General features: G+C 43.2%; 2 protein-coding genes across 2 annotated transcripts in view; both read right to left on the bottom strand.

Annotated features, from left to right (window-relative positions):
* Nucleotides 1–11446, bottom strand: part of cpz (carboxypeptidase Z) — a 73692-nt gene extending 62246 nt beyond the window's left edge. Inside the window, exons 1-2 of the mRNA XM_087977630.1 lie at nucleotides 11314–11446; nucleotides 10289–10467 (exon numbers count right to left, since the gene is read on the bottom strand). Of these exons, the coding sequence (XP_087833756.1) occupies nucleotides 10289–10379 (91 nt within the window). The 5' untranslated portion in view covers nucleotides 10380–10467; nucleotides 11314–11446. The remainder of the gene's footprint in view (nucleotides 1–10288; nucleotides 10468–11313) is intronic.
* Nucleotides 11336–26729, bottom strand: gpr78b (G protein-coupled receptor 78b). Its single transcript, XM_043698665.2, has 3 exons — nucleotides 25035–26729; nucleotides 23663–23776; nucleotides 11336–11570 (listed from the first exon to the last, which is right to left on the bottom strand). Exons 1-3 carry the CDS (start codon nucleotides 25700–25702, stop codon nucleotides 11336–11338), a joined length of 1017 nt encoding a protein of 338 aa, XP_043554600.1. The 5' UTR covers nucleotides 25703–26729.
* Nucleotides 26730–27826: the final 1097 nt, after the last annotated feature.

The following is a 27826-nucleotide window of genomic DNA, read 5'->3' as shown; positions in this document are numbered from 1 at the left end:
GCTGCCTTGTTATCCCTATGGGTGTGGTTGATGATTCTCTGAACAGTTGAGGACTCCAGCCAATTCAAGATCTCTCTGCGTCAGTCTGGTCAAAGTGAACGCAGTGTACAGCCTTGACAAGCATGACAAATATGAGCTGGGAGACAGACTCTGGATTATGAGATCTGGGAGATGCCAGGAAAGATTGAAGGTGAAGAAATCCATGCTTGACATCAGGTTAGCACTGATGCTCTTGAGAAGAGGTTATAAGCGCATGGCAGCAATAAATTTCTATGAAGCACACTTTCACCAGGCCACTGTGCAAATTGATCCTCTATTTGAAAGGGTACCACCTCCTTTGAACTATAGCTCTGTGGCATTATCCTTTGTCTGCAGAGCAATATGTGGTGGTGGGGACAGAAGCTGCTACTGGTGCTCCAGCAACTGCTGGTCCTTTTGTCCCCAAGAGGGCAATGTAATGGCGGCAAGCCACTTTCATTCTGCTGCACAGGCTGACAGTAAGAGAAATTAACAGCAAGAAAAGTAAGGTCCAAGGTAAAGTCAAGCAACTTCCAAAGATTTTTTCCCAGTTCTGTAAATTAGGAAAATTACTGGCAGCTCAATTCTTTCCTGCTTAGCACGGCTCTTGCTGTTCAATTTCTCTGTTGCTGTCAGTTACCTGATCAATTACCTTCCACTGTGCTTACACTAAAGGGGTGCCTCAGTATGGGCAATTGTACCTTAGATACAGAATACGGTTTGAGTTACCACGTGATTGCTGTTCAATGTCATGGTGCATCTCAGCTATTACCATGAAGGGAATTTTCCACTGTTCTGAGCTTGCTCGTGTTGGGCAGAATCTTCTGATTCCATCGTGTTGGCAGTAAAGATTGAATTGGGTGAAAATTCAGGTCTGGGTTCATGGTTTGACGTGATCATGCCTCTGGATGCTCTTCCTGGTGGTAGGCTCTCATCAGCACAGGCTGCCTGGGGCAAGTTAGAATAATTAATTCCCTAATTGTAAGCATGTTGCAGGTTCTGCTGTGATCGTTCACACAGGGCCAGGGCTGGCAGGTAGCTGTGGGCTACTGGGCAAACGATATTCACAAGGTTTGCTGCTCTTACCCACACAACCCCCCACACTGGAGTAAGATTGGTCAGTGCGAGGCCATAGATCTCTCTTTGGGGGATCTTTCTGCTTCACAGCTTGGCCTGGCAGTGCAGCCACTCTAATCTCCACCAATGGTTCATGCATCTTCAATGGGCATATCAAGATGGTAGTGCCCTCATGATTGCCATCCAGCAGAGGTTGTGCCTTGCTCTCTGGTGAAGCTGTCACCCTTCCAAAGCTGCAGAGTCTCTGGTTGAACTTGTGTGGTTATTGGAATGAGATCAGCCAGGCAGACCTCATTTGATATCCATTCCCTGATTGGGGCTTTTAATCTGGGAGTCCTGGCTGACAGATATAAACAGGAGTGTCAGGGATTCTGGTCATTCTAGGAACTGGCTCTGACCCAGTGGGGTCAGTGTCATATACAATGCATGTGTAAATAAAGGGTGATTTGGTAATGGGATATCGGTCTTTGTAGAATTATTTCAGTGGTGACAAGAGAGAAACACACCCCTGAAGCAATTCGCTTGCAACAGTCGTCTTTGAGTTGGGTTAAGCATTTCAGGCGTCATGCCCTTATTTGGGAAGCTTGACTCATTCAATCCTGCCATTGAAGACTGGGCCCAGTATGCAGAAAGAATGCTTTACTTTGTCCAGGCAAATTTTATTGTGGTAGACAAAAAAAACCAACAAGTCAGTTCTTCTGACAGCTTTGTTGGTTATTAGGAGCTTAATTTTCCCTGAGGCACCTTTCAAGAGTTGATGGATTTGGTTAACAAATGTTCAAATCCCAACTTCCTCTAATTCTGAGATGCTATTGGTTTTACTTGGCATTTCAAGAACCAGGGGAATCCATATTGGGACATTTTATTAGGTTAAGACATCAGGCAGAGGCATGTGATTTTAGTTAACACTAAGTGAGGTGCTGAGAGACCATTCAGTTCGTGGGATTAATGACATAACCATGCAAAAATGCAAAATAGCTGAAGCCCAACTGGACTTCAAACAAGCACTACAACTAACTTTATCATTGGAAAATGTGAAAAGTGGAGCATATTTTTTGCAGGGTATTCCGATGGAAGTGGATACCATCACCAGGCCTACTGAGCTTGGGGAAAAGCAGTTGCATAGCCTCACTCAGGACATATGCTGAACAGAGGGACTCGAGGCCAGCCCACAGCAAAACCCCAAAACAAAGCCAAAAATTTAGCGTGCTCTTCAGGCTCCTGGCTGGCAAGCCACTGTAGTTGCTGCTGGTATGAGGACTCGAGATAGCAGTAGAGTCCCACTAGGCCTGAACTGAGTGAGATAACTCATAGGCAGGTATCCAGGAAAGCACACACCCTGGAAAATCCACTTACAACTGGTTTGGAACAGTTGATTGGCTCATCAACGTCCAAATCAGAGCCGATCCAAATAAGCATCTAGATCAATGGTTACTCACGTCTAATGAAGGTCAATATTGGCTCAGCTATATCACTGATTGAGGAACCAGTCTTTATCAAACTCCACTTTTGACTCCAACCCTTAGGTTTGCATAAGACCTCGGCCAGACTGAGAACCTATACCGGGGAACCCCTATAGATAAAGGGTATAACTTTGGTTCTGATCTCTTATGAATTCACTTACCATCAATTACAAGGATGGTAAGTGGTTCAGGCACAAGCTTGTTGGAGTCAAATCGGTTGAGAGAGATTCAACTTGATTTGCTCCACATTTTTTGATTAGAATATGGCTGCCTGAGTGAAGTCATAAATTAAATAGAGTCATAGAGATGTACAGCATGGAAACAGACCCTTCGGTCCAACCCATCCATGTCGACTAGATATCCCAACCCAATCTAGTCCCACCTGCCAGCACCCGGCCCATATCCCTCCAAATGCTTCCTTTTCATATACCCATCCGAACGCCTTTTAAATGTTGCAATTGTACCAGCCTCCACCACTTCCTCTGGCAGCTCATTCCATACATGCACCACTCTCTGTGTGAAAAGGTTGCCCCTTAGGTCTCGTTTTTATCTTTCCCCTCTCACCCTAAACCTATGTCCTCTAGTTCTGGACTCCTTGACCCCAGGGAAAAGACTCCATCTATTTATCCTATCCATGCCCCTCATAATTTTGTAAACATCTACAAGGTAAGCCCTCAGCCTCCAACACACTGGGGAAAACAGCCCCACCCTGTTCAGCCTCTCCCTATATCTCAAATCCTCCAACCCTGGCAACATCCTTGTAAATCTTTTCTGAACCCTTTCAAGTTTCACAACATCTTTCCGATAGGAAGGAGACCAGAACTGCATGCAATATTCTAAAAGTGGCCTAACCAATGTCCTGTACAGCCGCAACATGACCTCCCAACTTCTGTACTCAATACTCTGACTAATAAACGAAAGCATACCAAATGCCTTCTTCACAATCCTATCTACCTGCGACTCCACTTTCAAGGAGCTATGAACCTGCACTCCAAGGTCTTTTTGTTCAGCAACTCTCCCTAGGACCTTGCCATTAAGTTTATAAGTCCTGCTAAGATTTGCTTTCCCAAAATGCAGCACCTCGCATTCATCTGAATTAAACTCCATCTGCCACTTCTCAGCCCATTGGCCCATCTGGTCAAGATCCTGTTGTAATCTGAGGTAACCTTCTTCGCTGTCCACTATACCTCCAATTTTGGTGTCATCTGCAAACTTACTAACTGTACCTCTTATGCTCGCATCCAAATCATTTATGTAAATGACAAAAAGTAGAGGGCCCTACACCAATCCTTGTGGCACTCCACTGGTCACAGGTCTCCAGTCTGAAAAACAACCCTCCACCACCACCCTCTGTTTTCTACCTTTGAGCCAGTTCTGTATCCAAATGGCTAGTTCTCCCTGTGTTCCATGAGATCTAACCTTGCTAATCAGTCTCCCATGGGGAACCTTGTCAAATGCCTTACTGAAGTCCATAGAGATCACATCTACTTCTCTGCTCTCATCAATCTTCTTTGTTACTTCTTCAAAAAACTCAATCAAGTTTGTGAGACATGATTTCCCACGCACAAAGCCAAGTTGACTATCCCTAATCAGTCCTTGCCTTTCCAATACATCCTGTCCCTCAGGATTCCCTCCAACAACTTGCCAACCACCGATGTCAGGCTCACTGAGCTATAGTTCCCTGGCTTGTCCTTACCACCTTTCTTAAATAGTGGTACCACGTTAGCCAACTTCCAGTCTTCCGGCACCTTATCTGTGACTATCGATTATACAAATATCTCAGCAAGAGGCCCAGCAATCACTTCTCTAGCTTTCCACAGAGTTCTAGGGTACACCTGATCAGAGCTGTGGAGCGGCATGGTGGCTCAGTGGTCAGCACTGCAGCCTCACAGCGCTAGGGACCCGGGTTCAATTCTTACCTCGGGCAACTGTCTGTGTTGAGTTTGCACATTCTCCCTGTGTCTGCGTGCGTTTCCTCCCACAGTCTAGAGATGTGCAGGTTAGGTAGTTTGGCCATGCTAAATTGCCCATTGTGTTAGGTGCATTAGTCAGAGGGAAATGGGTTTGGGTGGGTTACTGTTCAGAGGGTCGGTGTGGACTTGTTGGGCTGAAGAGCCTGTTTCCACACTGTAGGGAACCTAATCTAATCAACCTGATCAGGTCCTGGGGGGTTTATCCACCTTTATGCGTTTCAAGACATCCAGCACTTCCTCCTCTGCAATATGGACGTTTTGTAATGTGTCACCATCTATTTCCCTGCATTCTATATCTTTCATATCCTTTTCCACAGTAAATACTGACGCAAAATACTCGTTTAGCATCTCCCCCATTTTCTGTGGCTCAGCTTGAGGGACTGTCCAAGGAGCCACCTCACAGGTTGACTAAGAAGCAATTCCAGGTTTCTGCAAGGCTTGCCCATTACCATTTGCCTTATATACAGAAGTCAAGTCTGGAATGCAAAGGAATCATCAGACCAGTCATACTGATTGTGAAGGCTTATGGGCTGGTTCACTTTTGTGGGGATTTCAAGCAGATGGTAAAACCTGCTTTTCACAGCTAAATAAATACAGCTGAAAATTCCTCTTGGAGAGGATTTATACACAAAGTTGATAGGAGGGCTGTCATTCACAAAGCTGGACTGAGCCATGTGTATCTGCAATTGCGATTAGATAAGGATTTCCAGAGATACGCTACACACTAGACTGTCATTTGGGGAATCATCAGACTGTGCCATTTTCCACTGTCTGATGGAGAACATTTTACAAGGTTGAGCCTAGGTCATCATTTATCTGGATGACAGGAAGACCAATAAGGAGTATTTAAAGAACTTGGACATAGTGCTTAAATGTTTCTCCCAGGTGGGTGTCCATCTTAGGAGAGAAAAATATGTATTCCAGGTACCCCAAGTGACCTATTTGGGCTACAGAGTTGGCAAGACCGTGTTACACCTGTAGGAAGATAAAGTGAAGGCAATCAAAGTTGCCCCGGCTTCCAGTCTGTACCGAAGCTTAGGTCTTTCCTTGGGGATGGTTAATTATTATGGAAAATTCACACATAAACTGGCCTCTGTCCTGCTATTGATCAAGGGTCAGCCTTGAAAATGGTCTCGTAACCACGATGTAGCCTTTAGAGAGGTGAAGAAACAGCTATTGTCATCTAAGATGTCGACCCACAATGATCTGAAGTGAGATCTGGTGCTGACATGCAATGTCTCCCTGTTGTATCGGGGTAGTGTTGGTTCACCGGTCCCAATGGACAGCAATGCCCGATAGCGTATACTTCCGCATTTTGACTGTTGCCGAATGCCAATAGGCCCCAATAGACAAGGAAGTTTTGGCGGTCGTCGTTCTACCTGTTGGCACACCAGCGAGTTCACACAGAGAAGAGAACATTCCACTGTTCTGTGTGTGGAAACGGATTCACTCCCTCATCTAAACTACTTGCACACCAGTGAGTTCACACAGAGGAGAAGCCATTCACCTGTTCCAAGTGTGGGAAGGGATTTACTGAGACACCAGCCAGTTCACCGAAAACCATGGTTGAAGGGTTTTGCTCTTACTCACATCAAGGAATGAACTGGGGTCTTTGGGCTGTTTGTACTGATGTTATTAATCCCTGCTCAAAGTTTTCCCTTCTCTTGGAAAATAAGACCAGATGGGTGACAGAGTTGTCAGTGAGGGAATACTTTGGGGCCCATGATCATAATTCTATTAGTTTTAGAATAGTTGTCGAAAAGGATACCTCATCTAAAAGTTAAAGTTGTATTGGGGTAAGGCCAATTTTGACACCATCATGGGACGGCATGGTGCCTCAGTGGTTAGCACTGCTGCCTCACAGCAACAGGGATCCATGTTCGATTCTCACTTGTGTGCAGTTTGCAAATTCTCCTCGTGTCTGCGTGGATTTCCTCCCGATGCTCTGGTTTCCTCCCACAATCACAATGATGTGCAGGTTAGGTGAATTTGCCATGCTACATTGCCAATAGAGTTCAGGGATGTATGGGTTAGGTGCATTACACAGGGGTGAATGTAGGGTAAGAGGGGAATGAGTTTGGGTGGGTTACTCTTTGGAGGGTCAGTGTGGACTTGTTGGGCCGAAGGGCCTGCTTCTACATTGTAGGGATTCTATGAATACCTTTACAGATGGAAATTTGTGAAAGTAACGGACCACAAAGCCCTGCTTGGGCTACTTAAATGGGACATATATAGCTTCAGGTTGAATTAGCAGTGGCCTTTTATTCTGAGCGTGTACAATTACAAGTTGGAATATCATCCAGGAGGCCAAGTGGCAAATACAGATGCCTTGAAGTGTGTCCCACTGGTGGATGCTACCACTAGAGGAGTCTGTTCTGGTTTGAAACTTTCTGGACACTGTTCCAGTCACCGCTGACAATATCAGACTATAGACAAATTAAGATCCCGGCCTGCCAAAACTAAAACAGCCCGTGGTGATGGGGGGAGCAAAAGAGCCATCACGAGCAGAATTAAAACATAGGGGACAGCATTTTATTATGGGGTATAAGTGCAATTTTCCTGAGCACAGATGACTTGCCAGGTACTGTCTGAACTCCATCAGGGTCATCCAGGGGTTGCCACATTTGAAGATGTTGGCAAGAGGTTATGTCTTGTGGCCTGGATTGGATATTGACATAGCCACATTGGTGGGGCAGTGCCCAGAGTGCCAATAAGGAGAAGAAGTACGGCCAGCAGCTCCTCCACATTTCTGGGAATGGCCGGGAAAATCCTGGACTTGATTACCTGTCAAGTATGTAGGTCCTTTCATGGGCTCTTTGTTTTTAGCCATTGTGGATGCCCACTCAAAGTGGCTGGATGTGCAGAGAGTTCATTTAGCAAACACAAGGACAAAGATTGAAAAGCTCTCAGAGATGTTGGTCACAGATAACGGTCCATCATTTACCAGCAGGGAATTCAAGTATTTTGGAAAATCGAATGGCATTTGACATGTAAAAGCAGCTCCATGCCATCCATCGTCCAATGATATGGCAGAAAGAGCAGTCCAAACTTTGAAGGCAGGCTTAAAGAAACAGCCTATAGCTCAATACCAGACGTCCCAGTTCCTGTTTGACCATGGGACCACACCTCATTCCACTACAAGGACAGTTCCTGTTGAGGATAGCAGACTGCACACCAAGTTAAACCCAAGCTTCCCAGACCTGGGAGGGAGGGTGAAACGACAACAGGAACCCCAATGCCTGACACAAGACTCCCCCTGTGCAAGAGAGTCTACTTCTGGGGATGACATCTGTGTCCAAACCACTGGAATGGTCTTGCATGGGTGAAAGGTATGGTTGACGCAAGGTCAGACGCTATGATGTACGAAATTCGGGTAGGAGAGATAGTCCTGAACAAGTACGTAAACCACATGAAAGTTGTAACCTTGTCAATGGGGCAAGAGCAAAACATACCTGGCCCCTCAAAACATCTGGCAAGGCTTTCAGAACCCATGGCTTCTCCCCTTGTTCTCAGCGTCAAAGAAACTTCTGATGACGAGATGGATGCAGTAGATGTCACAGCCTCGATGCTGTTACTGCCCGAAGAAAAAGATGAATTCCTTCCAAGACGCTCCAGGCACAAGAGGCGAACTCTGGTCCAGTACCCACTGCCTTCCAGCATCTGAGACAGAGTTGGAGGAACTGGACCTGGTGCAAAAACACCCCTGGAAAAGTTACAGGAAAATGAATGGGCCTACGTCTCAGGACTTAAAAGGGGAGGAATGTAATGATTGGGATGAGGTCAGCCAAGTGGGCCTCATAGAATATGAGTGCCCTGATTGGGGTGTTAACCTGGTTCAATCAGAGAGCCCTGGCTGACACATATTAACAGGAGGGTCAGGAATTCTGTTCACTCTGAGAGCTGGCTCTGTGCTAACTGGAGACAGTTAGTACAAAGCCAGCCATTCCTGATGAAGGGCTCCGGCCTGAAACATCGATTTTCCTGCTCCTTGGATGCTGCCTGACCTGCTATGCTTTTCCAGCAACACTCTCTCAACTCTGTACTAACTGGGTCGGTATCATACACTATGCAATTGTAATAAAGGGTGACTTGATGATAGGATACTGGCCTCTGTGGAGTTATTTCAGTCAGTACCATCAGAACCCACCCAGTCAGTGTGGGGTTATAAACCAGAATGATACCAATCCTCACACAATTTGACAGGGCAAAATTCCATCTATTGAATGCGGAGGCTGAGGACAGTGGATTTATGATATTTTGAACTCAATCCCACTTCACAGTTAAAATTCAGGCGTCTCTTTCCCATAGCTGCTGCCAGACCTGCAGGGTATTTTCAGCCTTTACCTTTTGTTTCCGATCAATTCAATTCAATGTTGATTTTTCCTTTATTCGGTGCGATATTTTAATGTGCTTTGTGTTCAATCCTGACATTTCAACCGTTTACCATAAAGGCACTAGGTGGCAGCAGAGACTTCTGTTCAAGCCTGACACAGAGGGGCAAGCTAACAAAAGGCTGAGTTGTTGAAATTTTTTGACTTGTCTTCAGGGACCAAAGCAGAACCGAAATCTTTTGGTTTGGAGCCAAAAATGTCATTTGCAGATTTCGCTTTGTTCTTCATGCTTTCGAAAAAAAAACTTTTTCTGTCTTTACCCGGAGCAGGAAACTAGCAGTTTTGTTGAAAAACAAAACAGGATAACCATGAGGGATCCGACACACGAATATACTTGTACCCGAAATGGCAATGTACTTTTAGTTTATACAAAAGGAATTCAGAAGTAACAAATAAAAAAAACTGAAAACTGCGGATGCTGTAAATCAGAAACAAAAACAGAAATGGTTTCTATTTTTACTTCAGAATTAATAAAAGCGATCTTTGCTGTCTATAATGGTTGACTCTATTTAAATATTCCAAAGTAATGTCGAAGCAAAACTTTGGAAATGATAGAATGCAGTGAATTCAGTCCTTCCCACTGGAATTGAAACCACTTCTGGTTTCAGGAGCGTATCTGAACCAGTCCTGGCTTCAATGCTGACAGACAGACAGGGGTCTCTGAGAGACTGCAAACAATTTCTTCAGCAGCCTGTGAGCATCTGCTGAAAGCAGTCACGACAGTGATGCGTGTGTGTGTGTGTCTCTCTCTCTCTCGGTCAGACACAGCACAGATGCGCCTGAGCGTGTGCAAGGCAGATGTGGAGGCGGACTGAAAGCTAACCACCGGACACAGTGACTTCAGGATGCAGACAATGTCCCTTTCGAAAAATAAATGACAATTCGGGGGGGGGGGGGGGGGGTTGGCGTGGTGGCAACATGAAATGTTCTTTAATTTTGTTCCCTTGTGCGTTTCAGCGTTACAAAATCGCCACGGAGACACAGACGCCCCAGCAATTTTTTTCAAACAAGTCGTATTGAGGACCAATGCGCAAAGTTTAAAGAATTTGCGTATCTCATAACTTTGGTAGTTGCAAATTTTTGTATTACCATACAATAGCCTCAGGGAGCAAGTACATATGGTTCATATCCTGGTGGAGACAGGACATGTCTGATATTACAGAGCACAGTATCAGAGCGGTGGATGTGGCGGGCAAAGCATCGAGGGATGCAGGTTATATATCCATATAATATATGTATTCTCATGTTAAAGAAGCAGCCAGCATTGTGGCTGGGGTGTGGCGTGTGAAAGGTGCAGCAGGCTCGGTGGTTAGTGAACCAGGTCCCGGGGTGCAGTGTTAAATGAGACATGCAGACAGTGACTTACCTTGTGCTTGATCCCCGGGCTCACACCGTGGAGGGGCACAGCGCACCAGGGTCACCATAAGGGCCGCCAGAACAGACGCTAGCGGCTTCATTTCGCTCCGTTAACTGGGCACTGCTCTCTGATAAATGGCACTGGGCGATAGGCTTGAGTTATATGTGTGCACCCTTGCGGAATAGCATCTGAAAAGGCAACGTGCATGTCTTATAAGAAATACGGCGCAATATCAGATTACCGTATTGCCACGTGGAGGTACAGTTACAATCGGCAAAAGCACAAGAGAGAGAAGTCCCAAGTGGAATCTGGGCTGGAAATGTGAGCATTGCTCACTATTGTAAATGTACACGTCGGCTGGAGTTGGGAACTGTTTGCAATTCCTTCAATTTTCGTTCCCCAATTATTTCTCCAAAAGACAGACACATGTTCAAATAAAATTCTGTCTGACACACCAAGTGGACTCGTGAAACTTTCGTGTTTTTTTTTATTATTATTGTTTCAATCGTCTGTCACATCGAAGCCTCAAACGAGTTTATATTAATGTCACAGCGGGTTCCGCCTTGAAATCTAGTCTAAATCGGCGGACATTTGAGCGCACGTTGGGAACACGGTTGAACACAAATGATTTGTTGGAGTTGTCTCCATCTTTAACATGGATCCTTTTTGTTGCTTGTTGTTTCAAACAGGATGCTTTAACTTTTTTTCATTTTGGCACATAATTACTAAATGACATCTTATTCATTTTCTAACTGCTCTATAGAAAGCCTTAACAAAGTTTAAGAGATACATTGTAAACACCTCTCTCTCTCTCTATATATATATATATAAATACTCAAGCTTGATAATAATTTGCACAAAACTGCGAAAATACAAATAAACGACGGAAACTCGAACCATAATACATTCTTTCAATAAAATATTTCATATCATAAAAAGACGATTTGCCTTTGGCGCTTAGAGTGTCCCTCCTAACACTGGAATGATCAGAAAGTGCATGTAGTCTCCTCGGATTTGGCAGAGCTTTCACTTACAGTTGGGGCGAGGGGGCAGAGCTCAGACCCTCTGCAGGCAGTAATCGTTCTCTGTGTCCAGGGAACTGTTGTGGCCAGAGGACGGGTAGAAATCCTTTCTGAGTAACCGGTTGACTATGTTGACCAGGACTCTCTTGTACTGTTGGCGCAGCAGCGAATACACAAAAGGATCCGAAGCAGCTTTGGAATAGGCGAGGCACTTACTCAGAACTGCCCAGTAGTAGTTAATGTTGACAAAGGGAAGCAGTTCTATCAACCTGTGTGTGGGTGGGAGGGAGGGAGAGAAAGGCAGTTTATTAGTGATGGTCTAAAGACCTACAATTCATCTATTTCCCCATTACGTGACTTTCAGCAGACAAGAAGTCTTTTGGATTAAATTGCTATGAAAAAGGAGCACTATAGATGCTGGAAATCTGAAATACAAACGGATAGTGTTGGAAATGCTCGGTAGGTCTGGCAATATCTGTGGAGAGAGGAGTTAATGTTTCAAGTTCAGTATAAATCTTTTTTCGAACTGGGATTCCCAGAAACAGTCATGATGGATTCAATTATTAACTCAATCTCTTTGTGGCGAGGGTAACTGAGTGAATATTGAATCCAACATGATGCTTCCTGGGAATCCCAGTTCCGATGAAGATTTACGCCGGCTTTGAAACATCAACTCAGTTTCTCTCTCCACAAACGTTACCAGACCTGCTAAACTTCTCCAGCACTAGCAGACCCAACCCGGTGTTTCCGCGCCCCCCCCCCCCCCCCCCTCAGTAGATGCCTATATCAGCTTCCCAGTTTGGAGAACGCACCGTCACTTTTAATTTTTCATCAAAGTGATCCCTCTGCCCCACATATGCAGATGTCAGCACCCATTTGATCTGTTTAAGGGGAGGTCTGCTCATGAAACAGCCACCTGAAAGCTGCCTGAGTTCTAACCAGGCAGGGAAAATGTAGCTGCTCACTGGGCGGCTCCCTCGTACAGGGCTGAAACTTCTCGGAGAACACCCCCCACCCCCAAACGTCCAACAAACACACACCCCTTCCTTGTGGTGCACCCAGTGTTTGCTGTCTGTGGTCTCCAGCCCGGAGATGGAACAGAATTCCCAAGTGTACGAGGAACACACTGGCGACATTCTACCCATAGTGCTGTCCTTCTGTAATAATCCAGCCAACGTTGCCCGATTCCTACAGCGCGGTGCATTCACCAGGTTTGCAGAGAACCGACATTTACATCTCATTATTTCAGCGACACCTACACAGTGCATCCAAAATGAAATACATATGGGCCTTGTCGGGTTGCGAGCAGGAGATCTGACGACCAGGCTAGCGTCACGAAACCTGTGTTGGTTCTTGCTGTGCAACAAACCCTTGTGGTCATGGCTTTTATTTTAGACAAGTGGACCATTTGTGCCCCTTTCACTGGGTTATATGCTGTTACACCTTCTTCAGTCAGGCAGAAGATATACAAGTTTGCATACATCACACCAACAGATTCAAGAACAGCTTCTTCCTGGCTGTTATCAGACTTTTGAATGGACCTCTTTAATGTTAATTCTGATCTCTCTTTCTCTCTGCACCTTCGCTGAGGCAATAACACTCTATTCAGCACTCTGTTTTGCCAATCTGATCTCCCTTGTACAGCATTCACAACAACACTTTTCACTGTAACTCAGTACATATATCAACAATCAATCAAGTTGTTCTGGATTTTCAATGCAATTCCTCAGAAATCAGCCTTGCCAATGTTAGATACAGTTCATGGAATTTCGAGCATTCACCCAGCCCAAACCAGTTTCCTGTGATATTTAGTCCTGATTAAACAAAGCATAGCTCTAGAACTAGGTCACACTCATAACTAGCCATAGGATTGCACATTTTATTATAAGATTCAAGTAATCATATCCTGTGACATTCCTTAAAATTAAACATCGTTAGGGGTGCAGGGACACTGATAAGCAATTATTGAAAGTTGTTTTTTCCTTCAATTATTCAAAAATATTTCCTGAAGACCTGAATGTACAGTACAACTTCAAACATTTACAATGATACATAACTTGGATGAGTAGCAAATGGCAAAATAATATCTACAGTAATGTGCTGGAAAATTCAACAGGACTGGCAACATCACAAGGGTCAATGGACTCAAAATGTTAACTCTGTTTCTCTCTCCATAGATGCTGCCAGTCCTGCTGAGTATCTCCAGCAAGTTTTGTTTTTGTGTGCTTCAGATCTCCAGCATCTGCTGTTTCTTGTTTTATTTTATAGTCAGAAGATACTAATTGGCTGAAGCAGGATCCACATAGGCCACAGAATAGGCAAACAAATGGCAGCTGGAATTTAACACAGGGGTGCGATGATGCATTTTGGCAGAAATGATAGGGAGAGGCTGTATAGACTAAACGGTATAGTTTTAAAGAAAGTGCTAGATAAATATTAGGGTTCTGGGCATAAATCCTTGAAGATGTCTAAACGTATTGACAGATTGGTTAGCCAAGCACTTAGGGTAATGAGCTCCATAAGTAGAGGTATTGATAAAAGCAGGAAGCTATGCACAGTTGTTTGAAGCAAGAGATTAGCCATAACTGGAATATTGTGTCCAATTCTAGTCATTTTGCTACAGGAAAGAAATAAGAGTTCCTTGTCGGGGTGTAGCTGAGACTTGTTTTCCAGAATAGTTCCAAGAATAAAAGATTTTCAACTACAACATTAGGTTGGAGAAACTGGAGCTAAGGAGATGCAGCAAAGACTTAATAGAGGTGTTAAAGATTATGTCAGTTTCAGATAAATTTGTTTTTCTTAATTCTAATAAAGGATGTGGGTGTTGCTAGCGAGACTGACATTTGCTGAACTTGATTGCACTTGTTCAAGCTTGAACAGATTGGCTGTCTTGGTCATTTCATTCAGTGGACAAATTAAAGCTGTCCTTATTATTTGGTTGTACAAGGACGAAGGTATTGAAGAAGAGATGTTGGAGAATGGAACAAACTAAATTGCTCCACTGAGAGATAACATGAAGCCAATGGGCTGAATGTGCTGAAATGAATCTGTATCAATGAAACTGCTAAGTAGTTATGAAGAATTTTCGAAAGAGACTTCCAGTGAATTGAAATCAGGTTAATTGCAGGGAGTAAATTAGGCATGTTTCCACAAACATTATATTTTGGAAGCAATTCATTTTCAAATGTATCGGTGAATCTGCCCCTGGGTTATCACCCTTAAAGATATCAAGGAAAAATAATTAATACAAAAGAAAGAACATTACATTCTAAATCAAATACATTATAAATTATATTATTTCATAGCGATGGTTCGTACTAGATTTTATATTCAGCAATATGTACAAACTTTGAATAGTAATTGGGCAAAAGTCAATTTAAACAAATAGTGTGATTTTGAGTACAAGTTGTTCTAGATTGCCAATTTCACCCAAAGCAAACATTGCAGGCTAATCATTACCTCTCTTCAAATGTTACCTGGACCGGTGTGTGTTTTAACTTCTTCAGTTAGCTGAATTCATTTTCTAGTATGTTAGCTATGTCCATTCTATGTCCCATTTTACCTCCTGAGAATTGCTGTCAGCTACAGCAGACAAATGACAACAATATGGACTAATGAATACTTCACACATTTTTTTAATTGGATTTAACAGATTCCAAAGTTTCAATCGCAAATAAATTCATTGTGAGACTGACAGTTCATATCCAACTCATCTGATGAAACTTTCCAGCAAAGAAAAATAACAACCTTGATGCAGTAAAATGCTCCAAGGTCAGTATCAAACAAAATCTGACATTAAGGTGATATTAAGTCAGATGATAAAACAAACTTGGGCAGGGGATAGGTTTTAAGAATATTCTTAAAGTAGGAAAGTGAGGTGGAGAAGTGGAAAGGTCGACAGTCCAGAGTTTGGAGTCTTGGTAGCAGAATGTATGGCTACCGATGTTGTTGAGTTTAGAATAGTGATGGATAGAGACATGAATTGGAAAAATACAAATGTCTCAGACAGTTGAAGCTGAAGAGCTGCTAATGAGTGAGGCCATAGAGGAATTTTTAAAACAAGGGGGAAGAATTAAAATCAAGGCTGTTTAACAGGAAGTCAAGCATATGGGTGTCAGGAAAAACATACCATGATACCACTGGAAGGAAACATACTTTCGCTATCCAACCTATCAAAAACCCTCAGGATCCCATATATTTCTACTCCAGGCCATTTCAAGATACAATGCACATGATTCTTCTTAAATAGACTTTTAGAATATTGCAACTGCCTGTCGATTTGTAATGGGACCATGTGAGTCTATTTCCAGCCAGTTTATTAGTTAAGATAATTGTCGGTTGAGGGTCTAGTAATTATCTATATTGTTACATTTGTTAAATGTTTCATTTCTCATATGTAGGACCCATTTCAAATCTAAACATCAAGGTCATGCTATATGCTGGTTAAAATTCATAGCTAATACTTGCCACAAGCTTCACCATTTCAAGTCAGGGAGGTTGATCTGTAGCTTGTAGCATGGTGTGCAAGGAAATGGTTTAGATTTTTGGGGTTTTGGGATCATTTTGGGTCAAGGCGAAAGCTGTTCAGAAGAGATAGGCCTCACCTGAGCAGAAAGGAACTAATCTTCTGGCTGACAGAGTAAATAAATGGAATTAAACTTGTAAGGCAGGGTAGGGGGTTAGTTTGATTTATAGTCCTAGGACTGGAAGTATCAAAGAGAACAAAAGTGAGACGCTGGGGAATGGGGAAAAGGAAATGAGAGGAGGCTTGGGTGTTGACATTGAGCAAAGAAATGGCCGCTTTCCAATAGGCAAGAAAGAGAAAATGGTAGGATTAAATTATATGTCTGTACAGAGGATAATGTTCAAAACTGGGGGACTGGAAGCAGATGTTACTGAAGGGGGAATATGACAAAGTAACATGAAAGAAACATGGCTCAAGCCAAAACAGGCATGGATACTTACTACCCCATGTTATCTGCTTTTACTCAAAATGGAGTGGTAAGAAGCAGGGAGATGTAACACTCTCCCTGCTTCAAAGATAGTGCCATCGCCCTTCAATGAAATGCAGCTCCTGAATTAGGATCTCTGTAGTTGGAGGCCCGGCCCATATCCCTCCAAACTCTTCCTATTCATATACCCATTCAAATGCCTCTTAAATGTTGCAATTGTACCATCCTCCACCACTTCCTCTGGCAGCTCATTCCATACCTGTACTACACTCTGTGCGAAAAAGTTGCCCCTTAGGTCTCTTTTATATCTTTCCCCTCTCACCCTAAACCTATGCCCTCTAGTTCTGGACTCCCTGACCCCAGGGAAAAGACTTTGCCTATTTACCTATCCATGCCCCTCATAATTTTGTAATCCTCTATAAGTTGTTGGATATTTATTATGGACTTGCAAATAGTGGGGAAGAAGTAGAAGAGAACATTTGCAGATGGATTATAGAAACCTGCAGGAGAAGTAGAGTTGTTATAGTTGATAATTTCAATTGCCCTAAGTAGACTGGGAGAACGTTAGAGTGTGAGACTCAGAAAGGGAGAAATTCCTGCAATGTGTGCAGAAAACTTTCTGCAGCAACACAGTCCCTGGCCTCCCAGGTAGGGAGCTGTGTTGGATTTGGTCCGAGGCAATGGGACACGCTAAGTGAAGAATGTCAGAGTAGGGGAGCATTTAGGAGATGGCGATCATGACATAATAAAGGTTTAATATTAAGTTGGAAAATGATTTTTAAAATCAGTCAATTATTAAAATCCTAGATTGGAAAGGGACAAGATTTTAGTCTAAGAGTTGAACTGTAGCACATTGATTGGAAATGCTATTTGGTGGATAAACAGTGGATGAAAAATGTGAGAATTTCAAACGATAAGTGAGTAGGGTGCAAGCTTTGTACATACCAATGAGAAATAAATACAGAATATCCAAAGCTAGAGTACCCTGGATGGCCATGGATATTGACTGAAAATAAGGAAGATAAAGAAGGCATATGATACATACTGGAAGAATGATAGCACTAGATATCAGGAACAGCAATTCAAATGCAGGAGAGAGGCTAAGGCTGGAATAAGGAAGGCTAGGAAGAAGCATGAGGAAAGGATGACAGGCTGTTCTAAAACAAATAGTAAAATGTTCTTCACACACATTACTAGTAAAAGATACTGGAAGGATAAAGAAGAAGGATAGAGTATGGTTGATAAGGAACAAACAAGGTAAGCTGCTCACTAAAGCAAAAGACATGGCAGCGACACCCAATGAATATTTTGCTTCAGTCTTTGCCAAATTAGAAGATGGTGCTAATGGCGTAGTTGGAAATGCGGGTGTTGAGCAACTGAGCTGTAAAGAGAGAGATAAGAAGTGCTAAACATGCTGGCAGCATTCCAGGTAGACAAGCTGCCAGGCCCCCACAGGATACATCCTAAAATGCTGAGAGAGGTAAAGGGAGCAAATTGCGCAGCTGTTGATAAAAATTTTCCAGGCCTCTCTGAATCCAGGATTTGTCCTGGGGGCATGGAGGACTGCAAATGTGATACTGTCATTTAAGAAATGGAGCAAAGGATAACACAGGAAACTGCAGGCCTGTCAGCTTGAGATCTATCAGTGGGAAAACTAATGGACACTATAACATGGGGTAAGCTAAATATACACTTAGAGAAAACTAAGCTCATGCTAGATCATCAACATGGCTTTGTCAAGAGCAAGTCATATCTGACAAATTAAAATGGGTTCTTTGACAAGATGAGGGTATCCTCATCATCTTTGGAAGAGGATGAGGATGGTATTGAGAATGTTGTACCTTTGGGTTTTCAGAAAGCATTTGCTACAGTGCCATATGGCAAGTTCATTAGTAAATTAGAAATATTTAGGATGATGACTCCCTGGCAGCATGGATCAGAAGTTGTCGAAAAGATAGGAAACAGAGAATTGGTATCAATGGGTATTTCTCAGATTGGAGATGAATTGAAACTGCTGTTCCCCAGGGATCACTGTTGGCACCCTTAGTTTTTCTGATTTATATAGACAACATGGAGATTGATGTTGAGAGCAAAATCTTGAAATTTGCAGATGATATTAAACTATTGAGGACAATTAATTGTAAGAATGATGTTGAGCACCTTCAGAGTGACATTGACAAGTCAGCCAAATGGGCATACAGCTGGCAGATGAAGTTCAATGCAGAGAAATATGAGGTAATGCAACACGGAGAGACAATACAGGCTCAATGGTGCAACTTGGAAGGGAGTAAAGGAGCAGAGGGACCTTAAGGTTCACATCCAAAAGTGGCCAAGCAAGTTGCTAAAATGGCTTATATGATCCTTATAAAAAGTTTATAAATAGAGGTACAGAATATAAAAGCAAGGAAGTGATGCTAAGTATCCACAAATCATTAGCCAGACCATATTTGGAGGATTGTGTTCAGTTCTGGGCATTTTATTTAAGGGAGGATGTTAAAGCCCTGGAATGAGTTTAAATGTAAGTTACTAGAATGATATCAGGAATGACAGATCTAAGATACAAGGAAAGATTAGAGGAATTGGACTTAATCTCCCTGGAACAGTGAAGATTAAGAGGTGACCTAATTGAAAAGTTCAAAATAATGAACCATTATGACCGGGTAAAGAAGGATATTCTGTTTCCACGAGTTGCAGTGTCAGTAACTAGGGGTCACAATTTCAAGACTGTCAACAAGAGAAGCTTCTTTACTCAGAGAGTTGTTAGGACTTGGAATGTGCTGACTGGGAGAATGGTGGAGGTGGATTCCATAGGCAGTTTCAAAACAGAGCTGGATACTGTATATATTTGAAAGTGATTAATTTAGAGGGCTACGGAGATCGGGCTGGAACATGGAATTCACAAGATGGCTCTTATGAGAGCTGGAGCAGACATGACAGGTTGAATGGCCTCTCTTTGCAATGTAAAATTCTATGATTCTGTATCTAAAATTGTGAAAAAAAGCCATTTGGCTTAATCAGCTTGTGTTTATATTCCACACAGATCTTCTCTCACCCTTCCTCATTTATCCCTCAATTTCTATCTCTGACATGTGTTCCTCAAACTTATTGTTGATGCAACTATACTCTTCATCATAACTCACTGCAGATGCTCCCCATTGTTTCTGATCTTCAAAAAACATTTCTTACTAACTTCCCTGTGGGATTAATTGGTGCCTGTCCAATTAGGCCTCTAGGTCAGGTCTGCACCACAAGTGGAAACATTTCCTATATATGGATCCTGTCAAATATTTTCATAGTCTTAAATACTTTGGTTAGGACATTTATGGATATATATCCCAGCCTACTCAGTCTTTCCTGATGCATATGATCTCCTTCGGTATGTTGTGATGGTTTGATTCATAAACTGACTCATTAATTTGTTTCTCATGATCATGACAGCAGAGTTAAAATGCTTTTCATTAATCTCACTATCATTTTGCAGTCTTGGAAATAAAAATGAGATTCAGGTAATAGTCATAAAGTGAGCCTACTGGTCACCGCCTGAATTCTTCAGCAACCTTAAATCCCCAACAGTCATCAATCAGCCAAGTGTCCAAGAGTGAAGTAAAATTTCCCCTTGCCAGAACACAACAGAATGCATGAAATAGACCATATACTTAGCTTGATTAATTCAAATGCAACATCCAAATACACAAAAAGAGTGGAATATAGTGTTTACATACATTATTGCCTAATCAATGGGAATCTTTCTAAAACAAAACTACCACAATTCACATTATGGGAGACATGGTGGCTCAAAGACTGACGCGGTGGCTCAGTGGTCAGCACTGTTGCTCACAGCACTAGGGATTTAGGTTCATATCCATCATCAGAATGATCGCCTGTGTGGATTTTGCATTTTCTCCCTGTGTCCGCATGGGTTTCCTCTGATTTCCTCTCACGGTCCAAAGATGTGCATGTTAGGTGGATTGGTCATGCTAAATTTCCCATAGTGCCAAGGGATATGCAGACTCAGTGGATTAACCATGGTAAATACAGGGTTACAGGGATAGGATGGGGTGGGCTGGGTGTGGATGAGATGGTCTTCAGAGGGTCATTGTGGACTTGATGGGCTGAATGGCCTGCTTCAATACTGTAGAGATTTTATGAATTCTAGATTTCTCACACAAATAAAAGTAGTTGCAGTGCAACTTCCATAACTTGGAGAGGTGGAAGAAAGACATCCGTGATGTTGTGAATTAACATCAAGCAGAATATTGCCTTGCAAAAAAAAACACTGTAATGATTGCCATGAGTCTCTATGATTTAAAAAATGTCAGCATTTTGTAATTGTTCTGGCAATAAACAATGCAACTGTCAATCTTAAACAAATGGGATGTAGCTAAAAGTGAAACTTCCAATAATTAGATTCAATATTGCTTGACTAAATTAAATGAAGTAGAATAAAATTTGATTTCTATTTGCTTTTGTGATTTCTGCTCATTCCCAATGCATCCACGTTAAAATGAGGACATGACTGATCTGTCTCTGTAACTTATTTCAGAACATTGCAACGATCAACTAATTGACCTAATGTGTTCTGGTCTATGTTTCTACAGCACAGTGTATGAACAACTATCTAAATTACTGTTCAGGCGTGTCTTACTCAAAGATAATGTTTCCAAACTTGATTGGTCAACTAACAAGAACAGAAACTGAGATGAGTGCTGAGTATGTTCTTATCAGTGTCTTGGACAACTTGTTGAATGGAGAATGTAACACTGATCTCAGGTTGCTGGGCTGTTCCACCCTTGCTCCACATTGTGAGAACAATAAGATTGTGAAGCCTTGTCGATATGCGTGTGAAGCACTTAAGAAAGAATGCGAACATTCATTTGAAATGATTCAGATGGCGTGGCCATATTTCATGGACTGTGATCGTTTTTTTTGTTGGTGAAGAGGAAGGCTTACGATCCTATCGGAAAATATCAAAATAGGTTCCTGATTGTGTTTGAGCCTGGATATTATGCAGTGTAAGCTAACTTATGGTTTTCCAATAAGAAGCTCTAATTCACTGACGTAGTATACTTTCCTATGTTAAAAATCACACAACGCCAGGTTATAGTCCACACTGTGTGCTTTCAATTAAACCTGTTGGACAATAACCTGGTGTTGTGTGATTTTTAACTTTGTACACCCCAGTCCAACACCGGCATCTCCAAATCATGTATACTTTCCTATCACGCTGAGGGAGATTTTGTCCACAACACAACACTTTACAAAGTTAGCTCAGACGAAAATAAGTTTCACAGCACCTCTTGACTGTGAATGATGACTGACGTGTAGTCATTGATACTGAGACAGCGGACAGTTGTAACCCACCTGCTGATAAACTGACTGGATTAGATTGCCTGCTCAGTTTACATACTGCTCAATTGTACTTTTTTAAAATTGAAGCTAGGATTAGGTTAAAACGACGCCCAGGTTCAAGAGAATCCATTTTAATTCCTCGCTTCCGGATTTAGCTGATCTTTTATTTCGTGCAACAGGGTACCCTGTAGTTAGTCTTTGAACCGAAAGCAACCAAAATAGCGACCATTCCTGATCTGGACTATTATCCAGTGGCTCAAACTGAAAGCATCTATGTGTGGATGTCAGCCGAGGACAGGCTCAGAAACCAGAAGAGAAAATGCTGGAAAGTCTCAGCAGGTCTGGCAGCATCTGTAAGGAGAGAAAAGAGCTGATGTTTCGAGTCTAACTGACCCTTTGTCAAAGCTTGTCAGCTCTTTTCTCTCCTTACAGATGCTGCCAGACCTGCTGAGATTTTCCAGCATTTTCTCTTTTGGTTTCAGATTTCAGCATCCGCAGTAATTTGCTTTTATGAGGGCAGGCTCAGATTTGCTTGCGATGCCATGCACACCGCCCAGTCTAACACACAGGGGTTCCCTCACTCAGGTTATTATAGGCTTGTGACAGTGACCTACTCTACATTCGACAATCAGTTTTGAGCACTGAATTTCTTGGACGGGTGGATGGATCAAATTCTAGATTACGTTGATGTATTTCGAATGTCGGAGTTTGGATTTTGATAAGGGATGAGAGCAAGTGTGCGGGCCATTTTGCCGCTGGTGCTGTGCAAAAGGCATGACCCGGTGCATGCAATCTTCATGAGTTCGGGAAAGCTTTTTAATGCACACCTTACAAATAATTACCAAAGGCACGTACCACTCAGGATGTAGTGTGACACTTGCTACTTTTAGATCAATCGTGCAGTAAACTCCGACCTGTCTCCCATTTCTCACCTACTGGTGTAGCTGAAATTACTCATTTGAAGATTGTACTATTTGCATCACATTTATTTCCAATCACATTAGAGTCATAGATTCATTCAGCGCAGAAAACAGACCCTTCCGTCCAACTCGTCCATGCTGACCAGGTCACCCAAACTAAACTAGCCTCCTTTGCCTGCGGTGCCCCATATCCCTTTCAATCTTTCCTACTCATGTGCCTGTAGAAATGTCTTTTAAATGTTGTAACTGTATTTGCACCTACTACTTCCTCCGATAGTTCAATCCACGTCCAAGCCACCCTCATTGTCAGACAGTAAAAGACAGAACATTTCATGTGATCCTGTTTGTATCACATGACAGATTTTAACGTGCAGGAGGCAGAGTGGAGCACTCCCTCTTTGCAACGCAATGATACGTGTTTGTAGTGCCGTTTCAGAGTTTCTGTTTACTGTCCCTGACACAACTTAAGGATGGCATTTCCAAACACAGGGCAATCGATTCCCATCAATGGTGCTGTGCAAGTCGAGTTTCATGTGTCTTTTGCCAATGCATTGTGTGTTTTAACAGTACAGGCCCACTCTATGGGGTCTGGTGGCCTGGTGGTATAGCCCCTACCTCTGAGCTAAGAGCTCCCGCTTCAAATCCCATTTATTGTAGAGGTGTGTAATGCTATCTCTGAACTGATTTGTTCAGGATATGTGTTGGTCATGGACGAATTGGACCGAAGGGTCGGTTTCCGTGCTGTACATCTCAATGACTCCATGATTCCAGTTCAAAGTCGAGTTCAAAGCAGTGGGGGTAGGATTTTTTTTTAAAAAAAGTGATAATACCCTTTAACTAGGGAGTGTGCATTGGCCCCGGAATCCAGTATCAGGTTGGTTGTAATTAGTATTCTTTATTACATTAGGCTCTCTCTACATTGATTTGGACTTATTAATGCAAACTGAGCGGATGCTTTACGTTGTAGAAGCTCTCTCTCTCTCTCAGATATCTTTCTCAATGATTTTTTTTTTCTAAATCTCCTGAATTTACATTATTTCTTATCCACGTCCAACCAAAAAACGACAATGGACCTCCCAATTATTTGGTAAACCATGGATCGCTAAGCGAAGGGGAGGGGTTGAAGTTGTTCGATTTTACCTGGTTATGATATAGGGAGCAAAACAGACAATAAACGACCCTATAAAAATGCTGATCTTCTTGGTTGCGCGCTGTCTTCGACTTTTCTGCTCCGCAAGGCAACGCTGTTTGACACTGAATGGGAAGAAAGGGGACAATTCTTGGTATAAGTTGCTTTCCAAGGGGAAAAATCATCACTTCAGATTTGAGTAAATATTCAGTTTTGAGTAAATATTCGGTTTTACTTTTAAAAAAAAACACAAAACAGTCAGCAAAGATACAAAGAAGGAAAAAATTGGAATTAAATGTGTAAGAACACGGTTGTACGACTATAACACGGCTTCTAAGCAAGTCCAGTTGGTTGGTTATATCTCTCACAGATCAATCAGCATTCCTCACCCGTCATCCCAGCGCCAAAGAAATACAGTCATTTGCAAAACCAAGTTGCTTTCTATTCTAGAGAGCAACCTCCTCGACCGACAAAACGGTAGTTTGCTGAACCCGTTTCATTTTGGGGGAGTTGGTGATCGAATATTCTCCCAAACGGAAGTATGCCATCAAATATTACCGACGCTGCAGCGACAACCCCTCAAAATCTGTTCTGAGACCCTGTTCTGGCACTCTGCAGAAATACTGTCGCTAATATAAAAGAATGAAGTCTAAAGTCTTGGTTAGCGTCAGAATGGGATGCCAAAGATTGGTAGAAGCAGGGACAACAGGAAGCTCTTAAAGGGAACTGGACATGTTCTTGAAAAGATATGGTGGGCTATAACGCGAGGGCAAGAACATATTGGCTCGTTCTTTCAAAGTAGAACCAGCACGAGAATGGGCCGGTTGGCCTCCTTCCGTTGAGTAGGATTATATGATTGCCCATATTAATTGGAAAACCAGACGCCGGAATGGAGTTGGTTACACAGTTACAAACCACCTCGCCTACAACACCCAGGTGTGTTTCCTAACTTTGAACAAAGCACTTGGACTGGATTCTGGTGTACCCACGCTGCATTGCATGGTGTCCAACAGGTTATAGCCCACATTGTCGAGAACTTTTTAGATTAGATGAGATTCCCTACAGTGTGGAAACAGGCCCTTTGGCCCAACCAGTCCACACGGACCCTCCGAAGAGTAACCCACCCCGTCCCATTTTCCTCTGACTAATGCACCTCACACTATGGGCAATTTAGCATGGCCAATTCACCTGATCTGCACATCTTTGGACTGTGAGAGGAAACCCACGCAGAAGACACAGGGAGAATGTGCAAACTCCACACAGACAGTCGCCCAAGGCTGGACTCGAACCTGGAGACCCTGGTGCTGTGAGGCAGCAATGCTAACCACTGAGCCACCGTGCTTGTTGAAGCTAACAATAGAATTTCCGAAAACAACACGTTACCTGGGGTGGATGTCCACCAATAAAACCAAGGTCTGCATGGTGATAATGTCTATTCTTCTGCAGTGGAAGCGGGCAACCTTCAAGACTTTCAGGTACGTAAAGCACAGTATAACGAGAGAAAGCATAAAGCTGGTGGCATGAAAGACAATGGTAAAGACTGTAAACTGCCTTCTGTGCATCTCCTCTCGCAGATGCAGAGTACACGAAGCGTATCTGTTACTGAAGTCGACCCAGCTCAAGAAAGCCGCCACCACCGGAAAAGTGAGAGAGTGGACCCAGGTATAGCTCACCATGAGCACAGCGTCTTTGTACCTCATCTTACTGGCGTAGCTTAAGGGGAACACAACAGCAATCCACTTATCGATGCTCAAAGCGGCCATGCTCAGCATAGTGTTGGTGCTGAGGAATGTCTCCACAAAGCCAACTGTTTGACAGATGCAGTCGCCAAACGGCTGCTGTTTTTTGACAATCCCCAGCAGTGTGGCTGGCATATTCAGGACCGTGAGAAGCAGGTTGCAAAAGGACAAGTTCACGATAAATATGCCCGGCACTTGCTTGCGGATGTCCGAGCTGTAGATGAAGCATATCAAGACCAACAGGTTGGATAACAAGGAGACTATCAGCACCACAGCGATGAACAGCGCCACAACAACGTCTGCCAAGTCCATCTCTCAAAAGGTTACGCTATAGCAACAGGTCATAGCCCATGGTTTTTAAATCTCCTGAAATATCAGCAGCGCCGCTCATAACCTTCTTCCAAGTCCACGCTGCATCCTTCCCCAACACTTGCCCAAGAAAGCTACTCCAAACCGGAGCTGTGCACAGTGCAGGGAGGAGGGAGAGCAGGGGAGTTGAGACCCTCCGTTGAGCCGGGTTGCAGTCTCTGACAGTGACTGCACAAGGCGACCAGGTTCTCCCCTGCTCAATCCTGCCAGCCTCCCACTGCCTGGTGTACAACCAGCCGGGATGTTGATGCGTCCCCGTAGGCAGCGTTTGTCACCTCGACAGCGCCAGCTCCATCCACCAACACCGGCCGACTCATGCGCACAGGGACGCTCGATACGGAGATGCAGAACACCCCGAAGGGCATGGTAGACCCAGGGGGCAGGTAGCCCAGAGCGAGCTGGCAGTTGGCAAAGTGCTGTAGCCCGCTTCCCAACGCATCAGGCTGCTCTCCCAAGTCAAGAAGGCGCGCTCAGTCACTCCTCTTTGTGCTGGGGAGTTGTCTTGTAGCCTTTGAGCAGCCGCCCCTGCAAGACCTGGAGATAAGTGGGGGGGGGGGGGGGTTACTCGGTGCCGTTCAGGTGGGGCAGGGTGGGTGCACTAGAGTCGATGGAACTGGAGCGACGGGGGGAGGTGGTTAAGTTGACGCTGCCTCCCCTTGGCCGAGCGGGAGTTGGAAACGATCGTCCAGCTGCCGAGTTATTGGAAAGCCCTCGACATTCTCGCAATCAGCTAACACGCAGGCTGCATTAAAACACTGCGAATTGAATCTGCTTCAGTGATAGGCAGCCCAGGCATATTCACACAGCCGTGAGAGTGTTGCACCACCACCCTGCATTGGCAGCAACCACTTTACAATTGAATCCGATTGCTAAGAGAGAGAACAGTTTTAGTGGGCTTGCTTAGGAAGCTGATCATTCTGCAACTGACTGGAAGGTCCAGTTTGAATGAATGGCTGCAACAGTTGATCAAAAATATAAAGGGAAGTGTTTTATTGGGGCCAGTGACTTTTCCTTCGCCCCAAGGTATTTAAATTGCGATGAATATTTCCGAAACTACTGATTGCTTAAAAAAAAACCATTTTCCGCTTCATGGCCCCGCCAGTATTTCAGGCGCAATTGAATGAATTGTGGTGATTATTGAGTAGGAAATTTAACACCGACTGAGTTAAATAATGAAGGGAGCACGATCCAGTTCAGCTTGAATTGCAAAACAAACCAACACGGAGTCTGCAAAGTTAACTAACGGTTTAACCGAGGCAAATATTAACGTAAACCTGCAAATGTGAAACATAACGTTTACTGTAAGATGCATTACTGGTGTATTCCAATGGGGTTAAGGTGATTGATATTTCTACTGTTATAAATGTCGTTCAGATTAACTTATTAATAATGAACATTAGGTGAAAACAATCAAAGCAGCACACAAACTGAGAGAAGATAAATAAGCAAAGCAGGCATTTGAAGTAATCAAATATGTGAGGCACTTCATTTATCATTTTATAGCATATTGCATTGAATTGATTGTTTTGTTGGGAGAAAGCAACTTGCCAGGGTAAAAATTCTGGACTAAAACTAGGTTTCACATTTCACAATATTGATGTTGTCTGCCCATTTACTTAATTATCTGCAAGAACAACTACATTTATGTAAATCCTTTAACAAAGTAGACATCCCAAGGTGTTTCACAGGAGTGTCATTGCACAGGATATTGTGCCTAGCTATGGAAAAAAGACAAATGATTTGGTTTGATTCATTATTGTCACATGTACTGAGATACAGTGAAGCCTATTGTTTTGCTTGCTAACCAGACAAACGATGCCTTTCATAAGTGCATCAGGGGAACAGACCAGAATGTAAAAACCACAGTGAAGGTGCAGAGAAAGATCAACACTAATATATGAACAAAAGTTGGTCAAAACAGTAAGCTTTACAGAGTGCCTTGAAGGAAGAGAGATTTAGGGTAAGAATTGCAGAACTTAGAGTCCAGACAATTGGGGGCCTAGCTGTCAATCCTGATGAAAAGCTTATGTTGATTCTCCTGCTCTTCTGATGCTGCCTGACCGGTTG

Source organism: Chiloscyllium plagiosum, unplaced genomic scaffold, assembly GCF_037043375.1.
Source record: "Chiloscyllium plagiosum isolate Xiang-an unplaced genomic scaffold, Cpla_swu_hap1 HiC_scaffold_1, whole genome shotgun sequence".
NCBI lineage: Eukaryota > Metazoa > Chordata > Chondrichthyes > Orectolobiformes > Hemiscylliidae > Chiloscyllium > Chiloscyllium plagiosum.
This window is presented reverse-complemented; position numbering and strand designations above follow the sequence as displayed.

Bases quoted from the DNA above. Each gene is read 5' to 3' on its own strand.
- gpr78b (XM_043698665.2), bottom strand. From the start codon at position 25,702: ATGGACTTGGCAGACGTTGTTGTGGCGCTGTTCATCGCTGTGGTGCTG. The intron at 23,777-25,034 runs GTAACGTGTTGT...CTTCCCATTCAG, and splicing joins TTGGTGGACATCCACCCCAG to TGTCAAACAGCGTTGCCTTG. The intron at 11,571-23,662 runs GTAAAATCGAAC...ACCCACACACAG, and splicing joins GCTCCCTATATCATAACCAG to GTTGATAGAACTGCTTCCCT.